Source organism: Pseudorca crassidens, chromosome 18 (assembly GCF_039906515.1).
Source record: "Pseudorca crassidens isolate mPseCra1 chromosome 18, mPseCra1.hap1, whole genome shotgun sequence".
NCBI lineage: Eukaryota > Metazoa > Chordata > Mammalia > Artiodactyla > Delphinidae > Pseudorca > Pseudorca crassidens.
The window spans coordinates 76,884,359-76,908,693 of NC_090313.1; the positions used below are offsets into that span (position 1 = coordinate 76,884,359).

At 42.0% G+C, this 24,335-nt stretch overlaps 1 protein-coding gene across 5 annotated transcripts in view; it reads right to left on the reverse strand.

Moving 5' to 3' along the window:
• NUP58 (nucleoporin 58) overlaps positions 1–19,451 on the reverse strand; it is a 35,042-nt gene extending 15,591 nt beyond the window's left edge. For 2 of the 5 annotated variants that reach the window (XM_067713706.1, XM_067713703.1), the window contains exons 1-9: positions 19,159–19,451; positions 14,918–15,060; positions 10,322–10,471; positions 9,559–9,696; positions 7,991–8,101; positions 6,277–6,301; positions 4,900–4,965; positions 4,407–4,581; positions 957–1,036 (exon numbers count right to left, since the gene is read on the reverse strand). In XM_067713706.1, coding sequence (XP_067569807.1) covers positions 957–1,036; positions 4,407–4,581; positions 4,900–4,965; positions 6,277–6,301; positions 7,991–8,101; positions 9,559–9,696; positions 10,322–10,471; positions 14,918–15,060; positions 19,159–19,265 — 995 coding nt within the window. In that variant the 5' untranslated portion in view covers positions 19,266–19,451. The remainder of the gene's footprint in view (positions 1–956; positions 1,037–4,406; positions 4,582–4,899; positions 4,966–6,276; positions 6,302–7,990; positions 8,102–9,558; positions 9,697–10,321; positions 10,472–14,917; positions 15,061–19,158) is intronic. The other 3 variants (XM_067713704.1, XM_067713705.1, XM_067713707.1) reach the window with 3 other exon arrangements.
• Positions 19,452–24,335: the final 4,884 nt, after the last annotated feature.

Here is a 24,335-nt window from a genome sequence, read left to right on the forward strand (position 1 = left end):
TTTAAGAAATACACTCTAAAGTACTCAAGCATTAATGGGTATCATGTCTGCAAACAACCCTAACTGTCCAGGGGGAAAACGTATTTACACATATGGAGAGCAAGGAACGAAACTGCAGTAGAAATGTTAACATGCAGGGAATCTGGATGGAAGAGACATGAGAATTCTTTGTTTCATTCTTGAAACTTTTTTTGTAAATCTGAAATTATAATAAAAAGAAAAAACAAAACAAAAGGGTGAGGGGCCAGGAGTCAACCAGACCCCTACCGCGCAGAAGCTCAGGACTCTCCTCTTCATGCTGCAGGCTCCTCATTTCTAAGACTGGAATGTGACAGCCGTGGAGGGTTTGTGGGAAAGCAGATACAGCAGGTGAAGGGCCAAGCGCGCTGTGCGGTATATGGCAAGCATTTGAGAATATGAGCTATTACTCTCTTGCACAACACAGGCAAGACATATACCACATGCATGGAAACCACATGAATATACAAGCTGGGTACAGGCGGGTTTTTCAGGTTCACTTATCTACACTTTGTAATTTTTCTTCCTGAAGATTTATTATGTATGCAAATAAAAGTTATGGAAATACGTGAAAGAGTTAAACTATACTTAGTATGCCCTGTTTAAGGAAGGGACTATCATAAAGTATTTTTTAATTGAAAGTCCTTATGGGTATAAATACAAGTTTCTACTATCTGCACAATGTAATCAAGTGGAACAGACCCTGTAAGTAATATGCAGTGCAACTGCATAATAGTGGGTAAAAGCTCAGACCTTAGCCTTCACTTACCCTTCAATAAAATGGGGATGATATACCCTCTCAGAGTTATTATGAGAATTAAATTTAAAAATCCACATAAGATGCCCAGACTTGCTACAAAGTAAACTAAAAATCCCTACCCTGTATACTGTTTTTACTGTTCTGCTTTTTTAAAGAGAGAAACATTTGTTTAACTTACTCAGCAGGAGCTGTATTCTCATGTTGGAGTCCAGGTGGTGTTTTCTGGGTTCTTAAAGCTATTTCAGCATTTTTTAACTCCTGATATAATAGAGGTTAAGAAAAAGAAAAAGCCAATTAAAAGTTAGGCTAAAAATACCGACTACCTCTGGACTGAAACTTCAACAACGCCATTCCTGGAGCTTCATATGCTGTGAGAACTTATGGATGAAGCCGCTTTACAAGGTGCTAAAACCTCCTTCCAGGCAAGACAAACTATACTTTTAACAAACTTTATAATAAATTTATGGTCTATTTTAAGAAACCATGGATTCCTGTAGGATTTGTGAAGTCAATTCATCCACAGTTAAAGACGGTGTTACTATTTTAAAATCTGTAGTAATACAACTATAGAAAACACTATTTAAAAAAAGCAAGGTAGTAGCAATAAGCCTGAGGTTGATGACAGCAGCCGTTAACATTCTGGGTATTTCCTTACTGTGTACCAAGCCCTGTGCTACAGGCTCCCCTTCTATTATCACGGTCACTCCTCAGTAACAACTCTATAAAGCGGGTGACGAAGTTACAGAGACATTAAGTAATTTGCCCAAGGCCACGTAGCTGGAAGACCTGAGACCTGAGTCGAGGGGCCCAATTTTGTATGCCTCACACACTTAATCTCCCTTCCACTCCTCTGCAGTGCCACTCTTATCTTCCAGCCAATGGTTTTTCAAGACTCATAATGCGTCTAACCCACTTACACTCCACATTCCTATCATTTCATTGCTTCTGCAACCTCTATTTCAATGTCTATTTAAGTTTCCCTTACTTAAAAAGAAGTCTCTTATCCTAACTTTATGTCTCCTGCAGCAACTTCCTACCCTCATTTTACTGCCCAGCTGTGAAGTCTCTAACGGTCTCTAACTGTCCCTTCCACCTCCGTGTTACCCTCCACCTCAGCCTTCCGTCCTGTGACTCTGGACACGGGCCCAGAGCCTGGACTGCCCAGCGCTGAGCCGCGCCTGGGTCTCACTGGCGGGGCCCCCTCCCGTAACGCTTAACAGCCTGCGGGTCCTCCAACACGCCCTCTTCCTGCCTCCGTGCCTTCCCCGTCACCCTGCCCCTTCCTCGCGGCCTGGGAACCACCGCCGCAGCTCTGGAGGCTCAACTCTGAGTGTGCCACTACCGCTCCATCCTGCTCCGGAGGGGGGCTGGAAGCGCCCACTGAGCCCTCTGCACTCCGTCACACCTTGTCCCTGGAACACTTACGTGAGTGCTTTAGCTCACTCTCCCTAGGATACTGTAAGCGTTTTGATCCCAAATGCCAGAGGAAGTGCTCTGCACGTAACAGATACTTAAAAAGGTTCTCTGAATTTGTGGATTCAGCAATATAACTTCAATAAACCACATGGCACCTGCCCTGCCCATAGAAAACATTAACCACGCAACTTATCTGAACTCTTAAGTGATGTCCCCCAAACGGGGCATGTGAAAGACTTCGCTTCCATAAGGTTCTGGTCTTCACAACCTCAACGCTGCTCCTTACCTCAGAATTGCTTTTATTTCCCAGAAAGGCTTTCTTTGAACAAAAGGTTTTGGATTTAATAAGATGGATAACTCCTTCACTAAGGGAGTCAGAATGTTTCTGTTTTCAACTGGCAATTCACGAGACTGTGGGTAGAGCACGAATCCCTGTGTATTTGAAATAAGAGAAACCACAGAGCAAACCCCTTTGAGTTCTCATATAAACTTTCCTCAACGCAACTCAGAAGCCATTTTCCCTCAAGGGAACTCTCGACTCCCACCCTCTTCTCTCTCAGTCTTTGAGCACTTCACTTACCCCACGAGACGTTAGCACTTTGGAATTTCTCCTTTTGTCTCTGAAAGACAAGTCTGGTTACGTGACAAGTGTCTCACAAGTGCTTGTGGATGGAATCACCCAGTGTGAGAGTTACAATGGTTCCCATTCTTGTGTTCATTTTTTTCCCTTGAGTTTGCCTCCTCTATTACTTTGATAATGACCTTGTGCATATAATTTCATAAAAATTTCACACATGAAATTTAGAATTTCCTATAATGTTTAATCAGAGTCAAAGCACTCTCCACAGTCTAAAGGCTTAAGTAACATTCTGTTCCTCCTAGGAAATTCTGATATCTGAAATATTTGATGATAAGGGAAGAATAAGTGGGCAGGAAACATGGGGGAATACTTTATTCATATTTAACCAAAGCATTTGTAAGTGACCAGGAAACGTGAAAGCAGACAATAAAGCCTTTGAATCCTCTTTAAGTATCATAGTTTAGATTAGCTTTTTTTTGGTAACACATTTATTAAAAATGTCACGAAGTATTCTCCAATAGTTGACTTAAAGACACATAAGCAGGTACAAACTTCCAGTTACAAAATACGTAAGTCCTGGGGATACAACCTACAGCCTGATGACAACAGGTAACAATACTACACTGTACATCTGAAAGTTGCTAAGACTGTAGATCTTAAAAGTTCTCATCTGAAGAGGAAAAAAAATTGTAACTATTTGTGCTGATGGGTATTAATTAGACTTCTTGTGGTCATCATTTCACAACATACACAAACATTGAATCATTACGTTGTACACCTAAAACTAATAACGTTATATGTCAATTACAGTTCAATAAAAAGACACAAAGCACTTAAAAATTTTTACTTAAAATATTATCACTTAATTTATGAAGAGCATAGCACTCTGATAAACCCATTAAAAAGGCATATCACATAAAGTTCATTAACAGATCAGGGAAAACTTTAGGGAAAGATTTCTAGATTGCCACGATCAGATCAAGTATACTGTATAACTGTGAAATATAAAACAAGTAAATCATCTATCATCATTCTTCCCCACTGATATAAAGAAGATATTTTACGTTACATATTATACCACCGGGACAAGAAGCAAGTAGACATTAGTGACAGAAGGTATTAGCCTCATTACCATTTTTATTAACTAAGACCTAACGAAACTAGCAAGTCACTGGAACTTAATATCTATAAAGCATGATATAATTTATATTTAACAACTGACAGATTAAAAAAATGTGTTTTTCCCTCTTGTATAATATAATAATTTAGGCAGTAGGCACGCTTGTGAAACAAAGCAGTTGGAGCATAAGCTTAGAGCTGGGTCACCAGGGTCTGAATCTACGCTCTTAGAAACAAAGCTCTCCTGTTTTCTTGTTTGAGGTAATAACAGTACCTACCTCATAGGGCTGTTGTGAAAAATCACTGTTTAATATATCTAAATTGCTTAGAATACTGCCTCATACATAGTAAATGCTCAATAAAACCCAGTAACTATTAGTATAGTAACTTAAAAGTATATGCACTGTACGGTTTTCTTATAGCATGTCGGTATGAAACTTCATAATTTTAAAAAGACCTATTGCTATTTGAAAAACAAACAAACAAAAATCCTACAATGAAATGACAGTTTACCTGAGCAGTTTCTATTTTCAATTTGTCAATATTGAGAGTGTTCCTCTGTAATCCACTGGCAGCCAATGACAAAAGCTGCTTCAGAGCTTTAATATCTTCCTGCACTTTAAGCATTGCTTTTGATGACATTCTACTAATTTCTTCTTGGACTTGTTTTTGTTCCTTCACAAATTTCCTAAAAAAATAAATAAAACTCAGTTTTAAAAAAATACACCTTTGGTTTTATACAGAAAAAAAAGTAGACTGGTGAGAGTTTTAAGTCCAAGTGTTTTAAGAAGCAACTATTAAAAATTCACCTACAGTTCACAGAATGGCAGTCACAGAATTTTAATTCCTTTATTTATTTAATTCCATTGTTCTGTGTTCTCCCTGATTTCTAAAAGCACCACAATGCTCCCCAAGTTAAAACACTTAGGAGGAGGAGAGGGTCCCCCTGAAACACCTCCCAGCACTCCAGTCTGATTCATCTACTGATGACACCTCACACACTTACTGCAGGTTGTCCACGTCCTGGCAGATGACAGAAGGTAGAGTCTCATCCTTCAGTGCTTTACTGTCCCTAAGAAAGATGCCACAGGCGCATTAATACCAGGGATCATAAAAAGCTGACGGCTATCTGTATATCTTCTTTGGAGAAATGTCTCTTTAGGTCTTCCATACCTATAGCTGATTCACTGTGTTGTACAGCAGAAATTAACACAACATTGTAAAGCAATTATATTCTAATAAAGATGTTAGGAAAAAAAAGCTGACAGCTGAGTTCTACAACAGTATGTGTTAAGATACAAGAAAACAGAGCAAATATTCCCCATTTACAGTCTTCCTGGATGATTTTGAAGTTCTTTATAAAGAACAATAAACTTCATGATCTACAAAATAACAATTCATCTGACATGGAGGTTTCTTTTCTAAGGAGATTGGCATCTATTATAAGTACACGTAGATGCATTTGACTAAATGTTCAAGAACAAAATAAGAAAATACTACAGACGGGATGAAATATTAATCTAAGTTCCTCCAGCTCAAAAATTCCATGACTGACTTTTCATTCAGTTCAAAAATATTACAGCATTCACTAAAGGAAGTCTGAAAAACTTATCACAATGAGTTGCTCACAATAGTTTACAACGTCAATCTGTTCTTCAACAAAATAAGACCTAGGAGTAGCTTAAAGGATTGATGACTATTTAAGGAAGACAGGAATAAATGTAACTGGGCTGTAATGGTGGGAGCCGCAGATCTGTACAACTTCGGGGACGTAACCCTGGGCAAACGGCAGGCTCTCGCTGCTTCCCCCTTTACGTAACAAATACACACAAGATGTTTGGGAGGCGGGAGCTTCGTCATTTACTTACAAATGTTTTATTTAATGTAACAGAAATTATGTGAGAATACAACTGGCAAGAAAATAATGATCTTCAAATGTATATATGACGTACATGGAGGCTATTCTCCCTCTTCAACATCAGTGAATGGTGCTGGGACAGTAATTTATATATAAAATAAACAGTATATATACATTTTTAATTTGTATATATAAATAAAAAGTGCTCCAAGAGTAAAGTTCCATGAGTTGTTCAACATTTACTAAGTTAAAAAGACACATACATATATTTGTGTTTATTTATATTATTAGGGGAAAAGCCAACTATTTCCTAGAAATAAATGGTTATAAATTTTCTTAAAGATCTGACCTTCCATAATCTCTCCAGAGCCTATGCTTATTATTTTATTTTTGACAAAAACTTTAAAAGAATTTTTCTTCTAAATACCTATAAGGTTCCATTTACTTCCAACCATACATTGGCCTATAGTTTAATAAGTAAAACTCTTTAATTAAAATATTTTAAAAGTCAAACTGTAAACTTACTCTGGTCTTGTTCCCGTTTTATCACCTAGAAAATTCAAGAAGCTTCGTGTAAAAATAGGTTATTTATCAATGTATTCCAAATACAAATTTTAAGTTAACACAAACTAAGGTATAAATAAAAATTGTTAAGGATTTCTTAGAATGCCTCTTAAACAGCAGGTGATGTCACGACTTGTCACGAACTCTGAACACAGCATATTACAGACATGCTTATGTGCACATAAACAGTTATGTAGCTGATGTGCATCCATTTCTTTCAAGGGCAAGAATCTTCCTTTTTCAACTATCTTCCCTGAAAAATCCTCTTGCCTAGGAGTTTAACTCCTGAGAGCTTTATCTGACACTTTTTAAGGCCCTCTTAACAGGCTGCTCCACCTGAGAAAAAAAAATAAGTTGCTAAAACATCTAAGGCTATTTTCTGAATTATGGAGTTACTACAAAGAAAATTAAGTAAAAACAAGAGACAGGACCTTATGTTTAAAATTTTTCATTCAAAGAGAAATAAATCCAAATTTTCTAAGATTAAAAGGATTTTACCAACTTTTAGGATAGTAATTCACTCTTTAAAACAAGTATCTCCTACAATAAACCCATGTCCAATTTCTGAAATCCCTATACAGATACAGGACACTGAATATTTTACAACTTCATGCATCATGCCATTCTAAGCTCTTCCAAGCGGTCAGTGCAGTGTGTACGCACGCGCTCCAGCCGAACATGCTTTCATCAGAAACAGAATAGGTGTCACGAAACAAACAACAAGCAGATCACACACACACAACCAACAACCACAAAAAAACTGCAAAATGAATTTGGGTTGGAAAAAAATTTTTAAAGAATATTAGGCATGCCAAGAGCACAGCAAGAAGGGCATTTTCATACTGGCTGGTGAGTAAATAAAGTGGTAAAACCTTTCTGGAAAGCAATTTCACAATATATGCCAAGAGACTCCAAAATGTCCCTCCCTATAAGCCTATGATTCAATTTCTAGGTATCTGCCCTAAGGAAATAACCAAAATATGAACAAAATTTATAATAAAAGCACACAGCATCTTCTGTGTGCCTGGCTCTCCTAAGGTTTTACAAACAGCAATCCTCAAACCAACCCCATGAAGCAGGGACTGTTATTTCCCCTACTTTACAAAGCACCGAGATAGCCTGAATAAGGCCACAGAGCCTGTGAACAGCTAAGCCAGGATCTGCAGCCAGCAAACCAGCTACAGAGCCGACACTTAACTACCATACTATGTTGCCTCTCTCTACAAGGATACTCAATACAGTGACGTTTCCCAGAGCGAAGATCTGGAAACAAACACTAACCGCAGGATGGTGGCTGACTGCACGATGACACATCCATTCATAAAACTGACATTAAGCAGCATTAAAATATTTGTAAAGAATTACGGACACTGACTAAAACTTGTGATATATTACACGAGAAAGAACAGGTTACAAAACATGTACACGGTCCCGATTTTTAAAATGCATATTAAAACACGCATTAAGATAGTTACATAAGACATATGCACATACAAATCTGTCTACAAAAATAAAATCTTAAATGCACAACACACACAAAATTTGTGAACTATAATGCAAACTTAAAAATAATACCTTTACTATTGAATATCTAACTAACAATCTTCCAGACATAGGAATTTCAGGTCCGTCAACAGGACTCTTAGAACGTGAAATTAAGAGTGACATTACTTACTCTTTTTATCCGATGAGCTGCTAAAATCTATGCCTCCAAGGCCTTCGTTGCCAGCAGCTGAAGCAGCTGCTGCCGTTCCCAGAGACACACCTAAAGCATTTGGTCCAAGTCCTACAAACAAGCCAGATGCCACTCATGAAGTTCCTCAGTCTTTATGATGATTTCCCCACTGACCAAAGCACTCAAATACATTTAAGTTGGATCCCAGATTATTTTCATTCTTGATTTAGACAAATAGTAAGATACAAGTCTAGAGCATGCTTTGGACAAAGACTAATAATCTCGCTTGGATTCAATGGTATATGTAGTTTGAATGATGTGATTTTATTTATTAAAACGGCCAGAATATATCTGTTCATGGATATTTGTGGATACTCGATTTTATTTGTTGTTTTTAAACCCTCTCTATCAAAGCAGTTTTAGTTTGCATATTTTCAGGTGAATACATCTTGTCTTCCAATCATGCTTTGGAATTCTATACTTTTAAAATAATGTAGTACCGGATGTGTTAATTAACTTGATGGGGGGGAAACAATGTACACAGTCAAATCTTTATGTTGTACACTTTAAATATCTCACAATTTTATTTGTCAATCACACCTCAACAAAGCTGGGGGAAAATAAATAAAATAAATTAAATAAAGTAAATAAATAAAATAAGCAAAATTTCAAAGATCCTGCACTGGTCAATCACATAAGTCCATGCATTCTCAAGCTGACACAATTGTGTTCTTTTTAGACAAGATGCTATTTACTTTAAAAACAGGAAATAGCAGGATATACTGGATAAGAGCATGGGATAAATGAAAACTGGATTTAAATCCTGATAATGTGTTAAAAAACACAGCTGAATGAATGTTATGAATTTTTAAAAAATCAGTGGCACGTTTAGGTTAACATAACCATAAAGTAAGCATTGAATATTGTGTCAAAGAACCTAACAAAATTCAGAACAGACCTAAAAACTTAATAACAAGACACAAAAACTACCCTCTAACTCTTGTTTCTATTATTTTTGTGGTTTGCTCCCATGGGAATCTTTGGGAAAGATGTTTATTTATCCTGCAAAGAAATGTACATTATAGTCAACTAATGATTTGGTTATTAGAAGACACTTACAAAATTGACTATAATAAAATCATTTAATACTTGTTTTTAATGTCCTGACTTCAAAGCACTCTAACACCCTTTCCTAACATCTATAACAGAAAGCCATTCCCAGAACCCGGCTTATGAGGTCAAGTTGTGCCACAGTGAATTTAGAGGCTAAACGATTCAAGACTATCCAACTGCCGTTTATTAAAAAGACAAATTTCTCTATAGAATAGTTTACTGACTCCGGAAACAGGCTCTTTCTTGCCTCCTTACCTAGTCAGTCAATGCTGAGAAAATGCATTTCTAAAATATGGCAATAATGTATGAACAACTTTATTTTATAATTCAGTTTTTACACTAAAAGGAAAACATAAAGGTTCAAGAGACCACATGATCTGCTCAAAAGACCAAAACAAAGACAGTAAATTTAAACATGAATATTTACTCTTCTGGAGAGTAAATATCACAGTTACCTGATGCTGCCGTGCTTGCGCTTTGGAAAAGCGGCCCTCCCAAACCCGTCAAGGCTCCCCCTAAAGAGAGGCCTGCTGGTGCAGTGGTGGCTGCAGCTGCCGTCCCACTCAGGCTGCTCAGAGTGAATCCTGTGGACGCTATAAACAGTGAGCCCGTAAGCCCCCAAGAGCGCGAGCATCACAGAAAACACAAGACACCTTCTTAAAAACTGACGTCACGATAAACCTGGCTCTTGAGAAAAACCACTCACTAAAGCTAACATTATACATACTTAAGAACAGAAAGAAATAGTACCTTTAAAGCAAAAACCAGTGACAGGAATAAGGCCTTTGGTTAATACCAGCATGGTATCAGGTAAGTGACTCCAGACAGTAATAGAGTTTTCAACCCAGGCCACCAGCTCCACACTCAAAACCAGATGAATCCTAAGGCAAGCAAGGTTTATGCAAACTCTCTACCCTTCCCTGTCACCAAAGTGCGCCTTGAAAACAACGCAGACATCAAGAGTTTCACATGTGCCCTCTCACCCGCTCCCCTGCCTTGCTCTGTAAAGAGACCAACTTCCAAGAGGGCCTCTGCTGCTTTAATGCTCAAGGCTGATCTTCACAAACCAGTAATTCAGTAGGTCAACGCTGCTGAATGACTGAAATAAAAATCCTCCCAAACTGAAGTTATCTTTACCAAAGGTGGATACCTACATTCACTGACCGAGTGAAATAAGAACTCAACCAGAAAATGCCACCCTTCCCCGAAACGCCTCACCTGCAGGAGTCGACGTCAGAGCGGACGAGAGCGTGAGACCGCCAGCCGAGGCAGACGTGATGGGCAGCGCAAACGGTGTGGCGGACGCCGCGGGTTTACTGAAGCCTAAGCTGAAGCCTGCCGTGGACGCAGAGGTGGTGGCCGGTGGGCCTGTAAAAAAATATCCCAGCTTGCCATAGCTGCATGTGTATTACACAGGTATCAATCAGGAGCCTAGAAGTCTACTTTTCGTAGATGGAACAAAGGTATATGTACTTATATACGTATGAGAGAGAAAAACCATTCACCAAATCAGGGTGCACACTAAAGATGAAAATCCAATCTATGTGGTAATACTGAAACTCAATCTCAGCCCTACCTCTAAATACACCTAAAACGGCACTTCCCCCTCCTTTCCTTTACACTCAACAGAACACAGTCCTTCTTCTCCAAGACTATTTAAAACATCTTCTCTGCTGCTTGAAATCCTCCTCCTCTGCTTCCGTGTCTGTCAGTGCCCTCCAGTCCCTTCTGTCCATCTCCCTCCTCGGTTCACCTCTTTTTATTTTTTTAATTTATTTACTTATTTTTGGCTGCACTAGGTCTTCGTTGCTGCGCGTGGGCTTTCTCTAGTTGCAGCGAGCGGGGGCTACTCATCGTTCTGGTGCGTGGTCTTCTCATTGTGGTGGCTTCTCTTGCTGTGGAGCATGGGCTCTAGGCGCACTGGCTTCAGTAATTGTGGCACGTGGGCTCATTAGTTGTGGTGCATGGGCTTAGTTGCTCTGCGGCATGTGGGATCTTCCCGGACCAGGGCTCAAACCCGTGTCCCCTGCACTGGCAGGTGGATTCTTAACCACTGCGCCACCGGAGAAGCCCTCGCCTCTTTTTTTAAATTGAAGTATAGCTGATTTACAGCGATTCAGCTGTACAGCAAAGTGATTCAGTTTTATACATATATACACACACACACACACATATATATTCTTTTTCAGGTTCTTTTCCATTATAGGTTATTACAAGATGTTGAATCTAGTTACCTGTGCTATACAGCAGGTCCTCGCTGTCTATCTGCTTTACACGTACTAGTTGTGTATCTCTGTCCACTTCTTAAATGCTCCTCCCGATGGCTCCATTCTTGCTCCCTCACTTCCTGAAACATCTCACCCACTTTCAGAATCTCACTATAGGTTCATGGGTCTAAATCTACGTCTACCTGAGTCTCCAAAGGCTATAGTTCTACCTGGATGTCCCTCTGGACCCCTACACATCTCCCTATAAAAAAATTTCCTAAATCCCCCAGGGTCAATGTGGTTGCTCAAGCCAGAAATCGTAATCATCCTTGACATTCCCTCGCTCCCCTGTATTCTATCAGTACAAGTCCTGTCAATTCTACTTCAGAGATATCCCTGGATTACAAACATCCTCAAAAACCTTAGTTCAGGCCATCTCTCTCTCAAGAACTATTACAATAACCTCCACGATCAGTCTCCTCCAACCTCTAATCTACTCTTGGAATTATCTCAGTTACTTTAAAAAAGAACAAAATAACATGCTGGCGATTCCCCCGACTTAAGGTTCCCACTAAGTCTATACGTTAGTCTTTAAAATAGATTCTAAAGGCTTGGTACCCAAAACCCTTTCCTATGTGGTCCTAACCCGCTCCGCCAATCTCCTCTTCCTACCATGCCTACCCTCAGAATCCTAAACTCCACAAGCAAAGTACCTTTCCTGTTTCCCTGGATCCTCTGACGACTGGCCTCTGCGCTCTCCCCTCCTGCCTGGAACGGTGCTCCCTGCCCCGCCAATCAACAACTCCTCTCCTCCTCCTCAGCCTTCCTAGTGCCTTTCATGCGTCTCTTAGAGCGCATGTCAGATGACACAAGAACCCATCGCTCGGCCTGCCTGCTCCCTTTGCCTCACAACAGGCTGAAGGTCTTGCTCAGGCACCCAGCGGCCCCTGACCTCATCAGGGTCCTGCACCACCTTCCGCTGATACTCAATGATCAAGGCATTGTGTAGACTCCCGGCCACAGCCAGGAACTAGTAGTTACGCTAAGTTACTAAACGGAGAATTTATGAATGACCTGCATTTTGGCTTCTCCTGAAGGCACTCAGAGAAAAGAAGTCAGAAACTATGCTTCTGGATCGTCCTTGCCACAAGTGGAAGTCCCTGCCAGAGTAACGTGCTGTGAAACACGCACAGGCTCTAAAATCTCAGGACAGGATCCAACTGCTCGCCCTTGTAACCAGTCCTGTCCGAAACTTTGGTGGTAGACAGACGTGCTTTCTGTTGATAACACGTAAGTGGCATCTAAGTGAGGAAAGTTCACCAATCTTTATTTTATTTCAATTTTAAGTTTACATTTAATTAAATTAAGTCACTTTAATTGCGGTTCCTCACTGTCCTCTCGTCCTTTCACATCATTTCCTGGCATCCAGGTCAAGGTGCCGTCACCCTGGTTACCCACATTCCCTGCAGCGTATCACGATAGAGAACCACGATATTTTTGAGCTGGAAGGGAATTCAAAACCTTTTGATTACAATACCCTCATCTGACAGATAACTAAAAGCCGCCAGATATGACCATCTAAGGCCTCACAATTATTTAGAGGTACAACCAGCGCTTAATTCCAAGACTTCTGGCCTAAAGTTTGGTTCTTTTTTCACTAAAAGGGCTTAAATGACTGAAAAATATAAATGTGAAATGAATTTTGACAGAAAAAGCCAATTCTGTATTAAATTTTTTTTTCTGAACTAAAAAAGGATTACATAATCATCGATTTTTTAAAAATAGTCAAATACTGAAAAGTTCTTTGAAAAGTCAGTATCTATGATCTATATTCAGTTCCTTATATGTTTCTTCTATAGCCCAGCTCTGTGAGAGATTAGGAAAGAGTAGAAAAACCAGAGATCTGGGACCTTCCCTCAAAAATTCCTACTCGGAGTTAATCCTGTAGTTACAGCTGTTGCTATTCCTGGGGACAAAAAGAGAAATAAACTTTAATCACCAGTGGCAGATGGCATTCTTTTGGCCTGTAACAGGGCAAGACTTGGAATCACCCTCAGGGAGTGATGACACTGCTGGTAAGACTAACGCGTATCACAGTATCTTCCACCACAACCACTGCCTAATACAGCGTTCCTTCTATAGCACTGGTTCTCGTATCATAGGCTGTGTATAATTTGATCAATTAGGGATTAAGAGTTGTAAAGTGCAAACAACTATTGCCTATAACAAAATCCGGCAAGGAGGAAAAAAAGCTAGTCCAAACAAAACACCGGCACTGTCTCAAGAGGCACACTGGCTGGTCTCACGTTTACGCCTGCAGTTCTTCCGCGGTCTCTGTGTAGCTGTGAAAGTGCTGCAGTCAAGGCTGGCAGCTCAATGCAAAAGGTGGTTACACAGACCAAGAGACTCTGAGGGCAGAGAATAGAGGTAAATAAGGAAGTAAACTTTTAAAATGGTGGATCCAGTGAAGCATATTTCTGGCTTATAATAACAAAATATCTGTATTTTTTAAATTAAATATCAGAAATAAAGTACATGCACAGACTCTAGACAATGCTATACTTTTTTTTTTTTTTTTTTTTTTTAGTTTTGGCTGTGTTAGGTCTTCGTTTCTGTGCGAGGGCTTTCTCTAGTTGCGGCAAGCGGGGGCCACTCTTCATCACAGTGCACGGGCCTTTCACTGTCGCAGCCTCTCTTGTTGCGGGCACAGGCTCCAGACACGTAGGCTCAGTAGTTGTGGCTCACGGGCCTAGTTGCTCCGCGGCACGTGGGATCTTCCCAGACCAGGGTTCGAACCCGTGTCCCCTGCATTGGCAGGCAGATTCTCAACCACTGCGCCACCAGGGAAGCCCAAATATCTGTATTTTTTTAAAAAACTTTTTATTATTGAAATGCCCACCAGAAACCTTTACCTCCTGCCCTTTTCCCAGTGCAACAATTGTTTTAATAATAAAAAAATCTGAAACATCTCTTAGGTATGTAAATTATAATGTTATAGCAAAATAGGAGGGCTTCCCTGGTGGCGCAGTGGTTGAGAGTCTGCCTGCCGATGCAGGGGACACGGGTTCGTGCCCCGGTCCAGGAAGATCCCACATGCCGCGGAGCGACTGGGCCCGTGAGCCATGGCCACTGAGCCTGCGCGTCTGGAGCCTGTGCTCCGCAACGGGAGAAGCCACAGCAGTGAGAGGCCCGCGTACGGGGGAAAAAAAAAAAAAAAAAAAAGGAAGCTGACTGTCCCATATACTAAATTAATTAATGTCCAAATTGTAAACTTGACTCAGTCTTCACCAAGATAAAACACTGCATTACATAATCTAACATAAACTTGAATTACTTTAATTCATTACTTTTAAATAGATTTATTTCCTTTAATTCTTAAATGTATGTGTGTGCTGTCCTTCCTTACACTGAAGTCAGTCACAGCTAACGGCTGGCCCTATCTCTGACCCTTGATCCCACATCCCTGTCTGCCTTTTCATCTCAGTATTTACCATTTTTTAGGTCTACCACCAGTGACGATCCTTGTAAAGGGAGGAGACACAGGACAGAACCTGCAAAGAATGAATACCCCAAACCCACTCCCTGAGAATCTGACAACCCTCCTTACCTGTGTTCGTTCCTCCTAGAGTGAACCCAGTGGCAGGCTTAGATCCAAAGAGCCCGGCTCCGAAGCCAGCAGAAGGAGCAGGTGCTGTCACTGGAGCTGCCGTGCTCCCGAGGCTCCCAAGACTGAGCCCCACAGAAGGGCTGCTTGTTCATAGAAAACACAAAATAAAGTCTACTAGAGCCAATACTTATTTAAGGGAAACGCAAGTTAGCTCTTCGAGGTTATTTCTCCATTTAAGCACCTCACACATCTCCACAGGATACAAAAGTAATCACAACTCACCTTCAACCAACCACGTTCAAATATTTTTCTGTTCTCTATAAAAATAAATCCACATACAAAATTATTCTTAAAAAATGCAACAGCAGTCTTCAAGAAAAGCAGAATCTATAGCATTTAGGATTTCAGATGCCAAGGAGTCATAAACAAGATCACATATATCCTGCTTTCACAAGTTTTTGTTTGAAAGCTAGCGTATTTTAAAACAGCCATAGGAAATTCTACAAATACGGATCATTTTCCTTCTGAACTATGTATGTACAATTCACACTGCTAAGCTCATTTGTTCTTCCCCGACTGCTAACATAAAGACATGCCCAGAAATAGGAACGTTACTCGAAGCTGTCCCCACCACCTCTCTGTTGCTGTATCGCCAGCCCTGGGGGTGGGGATGAGGGACAAGAATAGACATACCCTGGCACGAGGAAGCTGCAAAGCAAAGCTCCCCTCTAAAAAGACTGTGTAAGATCAGCAGAAACCCTCTTCAGAGGTTCTGAAAGCTTAGAAAAGAGCAGCTGATAATAACAAGTGATGTGAACAAAGTTTACAGCTTTTCAACTGTTCTTAGCAAGCTGCAGAGGCTCAAATTTCCTACCTATAAATGGTAGAACAAATGAAAACAAGCCAAAAAATCTTGACAATTTGACACTTCAAAAATTATGTCGGAGGGTTAAGAGAGATTACAACATGTACAACATAATGGGAAATCCCGTTCATGCTACATATGTATCTTTATTACTTCTCTCCCTGGCCTTCCACATAGACGTAAACACCATGGCGGAACTGCATGTCAGTTTTTTAAAAAAGCTTCAAAGCCTGCGGCATTTCAATGGAAGGGGCAGGCAGTACTGCTCTGGCCAGGCTCCGGTACCAGCTCTCCAATGTGCTGGTACTTGTATGACAGAATGTTTCTGGGCCTCTATCTCCTCATCAGCAAAATGGGAATAACAGTACCCACTTAAGATTTTTTGTAAAGATTTAGAGATTACGAAGGGCAAATTAACTTCACTCAATAAATGCTGTTGCTACCATTATCATAAGAAGCACTTATAAATTCAACTAAACATATCATGTACAAGGTTCTACGCCAGTTAATCACTGTGAGGGCAACGGAGAGGGAGGAGTTTTCAAGGAAGGAGAACCTGAAATCAGTCATCAACACTGAGCAGGAAAAAGGAGAGGGTGCACCCAAATTGTGTCTTTCCCTATTAGCACGTGTGTACGTGCCCCTCTGTGTATACAAGCACAGGGGGCTGGCAGAGCAGGGCTGCAAGGTGTCACCCAGAATTAAAGTACAACTGAACCAAAACGTATTTTTAAGAAACATTTTGTTGGCAAATTATGAAGAATCAAATTAAGGAAATGTTTATTATGCTACCCTTCCTCCCAAACAAGTCAGTAATCCCATGTTTTTACTGCTATTCCATAAATACACAAAAGATATACAGTGAAAGTATGTATTTTTAAGACAATTAAAGTATTTAAAATTTCTTGACAATCTAAGGTAAGTAACGATACAATGAAGTGTTTCACAAGTTCATAAAGTTGAAAACATTACCAAAGAAAATATATCAAAGTAAAATCTTACTTTACCAGAGAAGCAAAGGAGAAATTTCTGTGGCAGAAATATTCACTTAAAGAAAAACAAAAAGCTACCTCAGACCTAACCAATTATTGCCTCAACGAATATTATCTGCCAACTCCTCAACAAGGACATGATGCAGAAAAGCCAGCAGACCCTGCCAGATGAAGAATGGAATCTTGCCCTACCGTGGACCTGGGAGCTAACCTAACCTAGGTGCATTTACCAAAAGAACGTTAGGCCTCCAAACCAGTACTCCAATGGGCAGGTGTTAGACCGTCTCTCCTTTTATTAATTTCCCAAGCCTTTCTACAGCATGTATACATTTTTCTAGTTTATTGCTAGTAATTCATTTACTCAGTCATTCAACAAGTATTTATAAAAGCCCTGCCAGGCACTGTCACAGGGACTCGGAGTGGCAGATGAGACTCAGGCCCTGCCCTCAGGAAGTTTCCAACCAGAGAAAGAGATTTATCAATCATTCATGCATTCAACAAATACATATTGAGCTCCACTGTGTCTTCTGGAAAACTAGCATGAAAAGATCTCCACCATGATGGAGCGTAAAGAAGTCAACAAAAAATGTAAGAACTGAAACAACTGTGATAAGTGCTATGGTACAGGGTAAGGGATGGAAACCTCTCTACACTGACAGGTCAGAAAAGGCTTCCCTCCGATGTAAGCACCTGAGTCCCACAAGCAGGCATCAGCTCAGCACAAGAGGTGGTAGGGCAATTCCAGGCAGAGGGAACTGCCCTCAAGTGGGAAGGGGTTTGGCCTTCACCTGAGGAACTGAGAAAAAGCCCAAGTTGTGTTTTTCAAACTAAGATCAGGACCCATGAGATGAGCAAAAAATCAATTTAATAGCTCACAACCAGCATTTTAAAATAAGGAAACGGAACAGAATAGAAAATATCAGGCCAAAAAAAAAGAAAATATCAAAGAGTATGGGTAGTATCTTTCGCTGAAACTGTGTCAGTTACTTATCTGTATGCCTATAGATGTTATTATTATTTTCTTTTACAGTTGGGTCTGAATCACTGAATTGGAGCAAACAAAAATGAGAAGATGGGCTCAGGATGTCTGAAGAGGTTCCAGACTGGGCCTTGCAGACCATGGTAAGGTTTATTTTTACTTCATTCCAAGGATAGTGGAAAATCATTGAAGGGAGGCAATGGGAATTTTTTTTTTTTTAATCTGGCTACAACGTTGTTAAAAAAAAAAAAAGAAGTTGATGTAAAAGCAGTTGAGACAGCAACTGGGATTCCAGAGAACTAATCAAAGTAGGAGGTGATGGGAGCAGTTTTCATCTAACAGGAGAAGGTTACTGGTTGAGAAGCTGGCAGGAATCATTAAGTATTACGATCTTTCATGTAAGCTTCAGGAGAGCAGGACTTATCTTACCACCTAAAGGGGAGCCTACTACCTAGGAATGCGTTCAACAAACATTTGTTCCACGAATGACAAGAGCCCGCAACAGGGTGGTGGCCCTGGAAATGAAGCAAATGGCAAGTAAAGCATTAAAATGATCAGGCCTTACTGATTAAGTGCACAGACTGACAGCATAGGAGCTATTAAGGAGAACTCCAGATTTCTGACTTCACCGTGTAGTCTTTGCCCACCCTACCCCCTCCCATACAGACAAAATTGAAGGATTTTTGCTTTGTTGATCTACCAGCTCCGGGAGCTATCCCGTAACTCATTCTAGGCACACTATTTGATTTAACGATCTCCATTTTTATCTTCAGAAGTTTGAGCTCTAAAGAGCAAACCTCGCATCATTAAAATGATCTTTATTTTAATTGCCTCTTTCTGGACGTCTGCTGGCCAAATTGTTATCACTTGAAGAGGTGAGGTAGCAGGCTGCACAAAGACGATGACTATGGCGCCTACACTTCACAATTTAAGTAAAAGACAATGAGAGTCAGCACAATATCCTCACCTGTGATATACTAATTTGCACATACTGTTCAAAACTACCACCAAAAAGTGCTGTAACAAGTATTTGAAACAAAAAACCCAAGAGGACAGATAGGGCCCCATAAGGCACAAAAGGTTTGAAAGCGCGTTTAAAATAACCACGAAATCATTAATGTCCCAAAACGTATATCCTGCAATGGCGTCTCAATTATCGGGGAGAAATTTGTCTTTGTCCCCCTTACAATTTCCTATTAAGTCTCTTTTTCTAAAAAGAGCTTAGATCCGACAACCTTAGCTCCATTCATCCCTGCGACATTCACCGGGCGCCGGGATAGGCCCAGAGAAGCGGCGAAAGCGCGGCCGGGCCTCCGCGTGGAAGCCGGCGCCCCCCGCCCCAGCCGCCCGCGACCCCCAGGCCACCCGCCCCAGCCCCGCCGGGAAGAAGGCCGCTCGCGGTTACCTAGACGCCGCGGTCCCGAAAGAGAAACCGCCTCCCGTGCCGCTCCCGCTGGCGGCCACGGTGGAGGAGCCCAGCGTGCTGCTCCCGAAGGAGAACCCCGTGGACATGGCTGCGGGCTCGGCGCGGTTGGCAAACTAGTGGCTCGGCTCGCCGCTCCCGCCTCAAGGCCCCAGCGGGCCGGGCAGCATCGCTCCCACCCAGCCGCGACCCTGCGCGAACGCGGAGCCCAGCGGACGCGAAGAACGCCCAACTGTGTGGAGATGGCGCAGCTCAAGTATACTGCGGCTGTCCGCACGCACCTCCGGAAGCGCGACCGTCACGCAGGGGCCGCTGGGAGTGAGCGGGGCCGGCGGCCACGCAGGGGCCGCTGGGAGGGGGAGGAAGGGGAGGGGAGGAAGGGGAGGGGAGGAGGGGGAGGGGAGGGAGGGGAGGGGAGGAGGGGGAGGGGAGGGAGGGGAGGGGAGGAGGGGGAGGGGAGGAGGGGAGGGGAGGGGGAGGGGAGGGGAGGGGAGGGGGAGGGGAGGGGAGGGGAGGGGGAGGGGAGGGGAGGGGAGGGGGCGGTGTCTGGAGATCCTGATGGGACCGTGTCTCTCTCGGTTCTTCCTGTTTTGGCATCTGTGCTGACGTAACCTTTGCATTATGGCTGCTTAATCTCAGTTATTGCTTATATCCTTGCCTCCTGCCAGGGAGGATGCACAGACTAGACGGGATAAGAAAAGTACAGAAGCAAGAACGATGTAAGGGTTCTGTGAGCAACCCTTAGACATAAGGAAAATGGGGCTTTAAAGAGGAGAGTCCCTCTGACGGGAGGATGAGGAAAGGCTTGCAGGCGGTGGTGAGTTCGAGGTGCTGCCTTCATAATGCAGATGCTTATTTTCCCATCAGGGGTTGTTACATTACTCTCGCAGAGGGTTTTCCTACCTGCGATTTCTTCCAATAAGATACGTCTTATAAGCAACCACCGTATTTGCTTTCCTAAAACAATTCCCACCAGGACACTGCCTTGATCAGAAACCGTGGGACTTCCCGTGTGGCGCTCAGAGTCTTACACATCACAGATCCTTCTAACCTGACGTCTCACAGCTCACCTTAATGCAGCACTTTCTCCTGCATTGATCTTGGGCATTGGCAACTGCTACGGACTGAACTGTGTCCCTCCAAAATCCACATGTTGAAACCCTAACCCCGCAATGTGATGGTATTTGGAGATGGAGCCTTTGGGAGGTAGTAAGGTTTAGATGAGGTCATGAGGGTGAGACCCTCATGATAGGATTAGTTCCCTAACAGTAAGAGACACCGGAGAACTCACTTTCTCTGCCTCTGAAGACACATCCAAAAGGCAGCCTTCTGTAAACCAGGAAGAGAGCCCATGAATACCTTGATCTTGAACTTAGCTTCCTGAACTGTGAGAAATGAATTTCTGTTGTTTAAGCACCCAGTCTGTGGTATTTTATTATTGCAGCTTGAGCAGACTAATATACCATCTCTGTGTATAATTTAAAAATTAAATGCATTTCAAATATTATGGCAGTCACTGTGGGAATGATAAAAAAGAAAAGGGACATATTTGAACTATTGTATAAAGAAAAAGTTCATAGTGATTAAACAGGAAGAGAAAAAATATTGTGGGGTTTTTGAGCTTCAGTGGTCTAGAGAATGCTATTATCAGTGATGAGTATAGGATGGTCACTAAGAGAACTGGGGATATAAAATCAAAGGGTACTTTTGACTTGGAAACAAAAAAAGATAGATCCAGATGATTTTTGTAAAAAGGTAGAAAGTGGCAACCTATGTGTTAATTCCATTGCATATCCTTTCCAAAACTTTTGAAGAATACCAACATAAAATTAGTAAGAGCAAAATTCCTGGCACTTAACTGCATATATGTTAATTACCATCACATGTAAGATTAGCTGGATGGAAAGAGCATGTAAATATGTAGTAGGGATGAATATAAGACGTTCATAATAGGTGAAACTGGGTGTGGGGTATATAGGACCTCTCTTTGTAATAACTCTGTAAATCTAAAACAGTTCTAAAAATAAGTTTATAAAAGAAAATAGTGGGAAAATCGCTCAGAGATGAGACTTTGGAGGGGTGCCACTCAAATTGACAAACTATTTTTTAAACTTTATTTTTAAAAAATTTTAGTACAGCATTTCTGTCTTGTATCTGTCAGAGTAGTTTAAGTTATTGCTGCAGAAACCCCAAAATCCCACACAGAGGCGCACTGCAGAAATGGAAACTGGAATATTTGATAAACAGTATTACAATCTACCACATGCCTCTAGAGGCCCCAAATGTAAGACTGGACCTCAAAGAGGCTTTGTAATCTTATATGCCTTCTTCTGTTTGTCCTATTAGCAAAAAGAAAAGAAATTCTCACCCATATGCTCTACAGGAATAAAATTCCAAAGAAAGCAGTTTCTGTAAGCCCACTTGTTTGTTTATTCAATTGAAAACTTCACAGTAAGGTGGCAATAACGTAAACTTCATGCCTGTGGAAGATAAAACCCCTTCCAGCCAGGCAAAACCATGGAGCACTGGAATTTGGCTTTACCTTCCTTTCCTGACAAGAGTAACATCCTATTCCAAAGCATGTTTCCAAATATTCTTACTGGGCATTATGGGACCTGAACCCTTGTATCAGTTCTATGTGAATTGCTTCTTTCTGAGGATGAAGCAAGTGATTTGAATTCTAAATTCGATAGCAAGCCATTTTGCTTCCCCTTATTTATTTATTTTTTTTGCAGTACGCGGGCCTCTCACTGTTGTGGCCTCTCCCGCTGCGGAGCACAGGCTCCGGACGCGCAGGCTCAGCGGCCATGGCTCACGGGCCCAGCCGCTCCACAGCATGTGGGATCTTCCCGGACCGGGGCACGAACTCGCGTCCCCTGCATCGGCAGGCAGACTCTCAACTACTGCGCCACCAGGGAAGCCCCCTTATTTTTTATATTGTGAAAATTCTGTTAGGAAACCCCACCTTTGCTGATTTACTTGTGTATGATGACGTTGTTAATGTTATAATCAAGCTGAATTATCTGAAAGGCAATAGTACTGTAAAAAATTCTAGGTGGCTTCCCTGGTGGCGCAGTGGTTAAGAATCCGCCTGCCAGTGCAGGGGACGTGGGTTCAAGCCCTGGTCCGGGAAGATCCCACATGCTGTGGAGCAACTAGACCCGTGTGCCACAACTACTGAGCCTGCGCTCTAGAGCCGACGAGCCACAATTACTGAAGCCTGTGCGCCTAGAGCCCGTGCTCCGCAACAAGAGAAGCCACCGCAGTGAAGAGTAGCCCCCGCTTGCCGTAACTAGAGAAAGCCCGAGCGCAGCAACGAAGACCCAACACAGCCAAAAGTAAATAAATAAATAAATTTATTTAAAAAATAATAATAATCCCAGTTTTGTTCAAGGTGGCACACTAACCAGAATCCCAGCTTCCTTTATGTGTAAATGTGGCTGATTAGATGTAAGTGGGAGACATGAGATGAGCGTTGGCTCATGTAGAGGAGGAGAGAGCTGGCATACATCCCTCTTGCCTTTCTCCTCCTTCTTTCTTCCCACTGCCTGGACTCAAGACACATGGCTGGCTCTCCAGCAGCCATATTGGGCCGTGAGGAACTTAAGAATGGAAGTCATATGCTAAGGAGGATGTAGCAGAAAAACTGTATGAACACTGGTTATAGAACCACCGAACCAACCCTGGTCTGCCTACCATCCAATTTCTTTTCAGAGAAAAATCAACTTCTGTGTTAAGCCATTATAGTTGAGTCCCTATTATTCTAAATTTAGGATACCATCTTTAGTAGGAATCCACACTAAAAGATGAATTTTACACGTGTTACCTGGGAAACACAGGAAATATCCAAGATGAACCAAGGTCCAGAACATCTATAGGACTGGAATATAACAATAAATGCTGTTTAATATTGATAATATTAATTGATATTAATAATATTAATTTAATATTCTGGCACATATTCGTAGACCAATATCCACTTCTGTGAAGCAGGAATGCATTCTTAAGACTTTCCCGTAGCATGGATAAAATTTCCCCCAGGCCTGTCCAATTCCCTTTGATCTGTTTTCCCATACCTTAATTAGGCCTCTTTTGGTTGCAAGCAATCGAAATCCTCTCAACGGAGTTCAAGCACAAGTGTATGTACGTGTTGGGGAGACATAAAAAGACAGATATATTGTACAGATACTGAGAAGTTTCAAACGAATCTAGAAGAGGAATAGCCGGCCCTTGAGTATGTCGGAAACCAAGAGCTAGCTCATTAAGAAACAAACTGGAGGGCTTCCCTGGTGGCGCAGTGGTTGAGAGTCCGCCTGCCGATGCAGGGGACGCGGGTTCGTGCCCCGGTCCGGGAGGATCCCACATGCCACGGAGCGGCTGGGCCCGTGAGCCATGGCCGCTGAGCCTGCGCGTCCGGAGCCTGTGCTCCGCAACGGGAGAGGCCACAACAGTGAGAGGCCCGTGTACCAAAAAAAAAAAAAAAAAAAGAAAGAAACAAACTGGAGAGGGCGGTACCTTCTTCAGGCAATGTGAAGGGTTAACTAATTGACTGAGTGCCCGAAGGAGAAAGAGGGGGCCTTCATACATCAGTGATGCCAGATTATAATGGAGCTAGCCAAGTAAGACCCGATTCCCAGGGAGCAGAGGCAGGAGCTAGCAAGCACATGGGGGGGGGGGGAAGTGGGATGAGCCTGTAACTCCTAAAAATCAGATTCTTCTAAAACCCAAGAATGACCGGTCCTTCTCTACGAGCTCAAGCTCCTACTGAGGAGAGGGTAAAGGATAGCTGACAAAGCAGGCTTGGAGGGCAGCCGTGGAGAAAAAGAAAGTTGCTGCCCACTTCACCCCTGAAGAGCCCAGGGTTCAGTAAAGTGGTTACACAGAGTAGGGCACGACCGGCCACTGTATAGACCAAAGTTGAGAGCGGGTACAAATGGACAGAAAGAGCAGACACATATGCCCCTGGGGTAAATCACCAAGATTCCCTTATCTAAAGGATTCAGAGAGAAGGTCACACAGTTAGGAAAAGCAGAAAAATTACAAATAACATTCAAGACAGAGTAAGGGGCAAGCTTCCAAACCCTCATATCCTGAGAGAGTGAGGTTCACATTGACCTGGAAACATTATACTAGGTCTCAACTTCAGCATGAGACTGAAG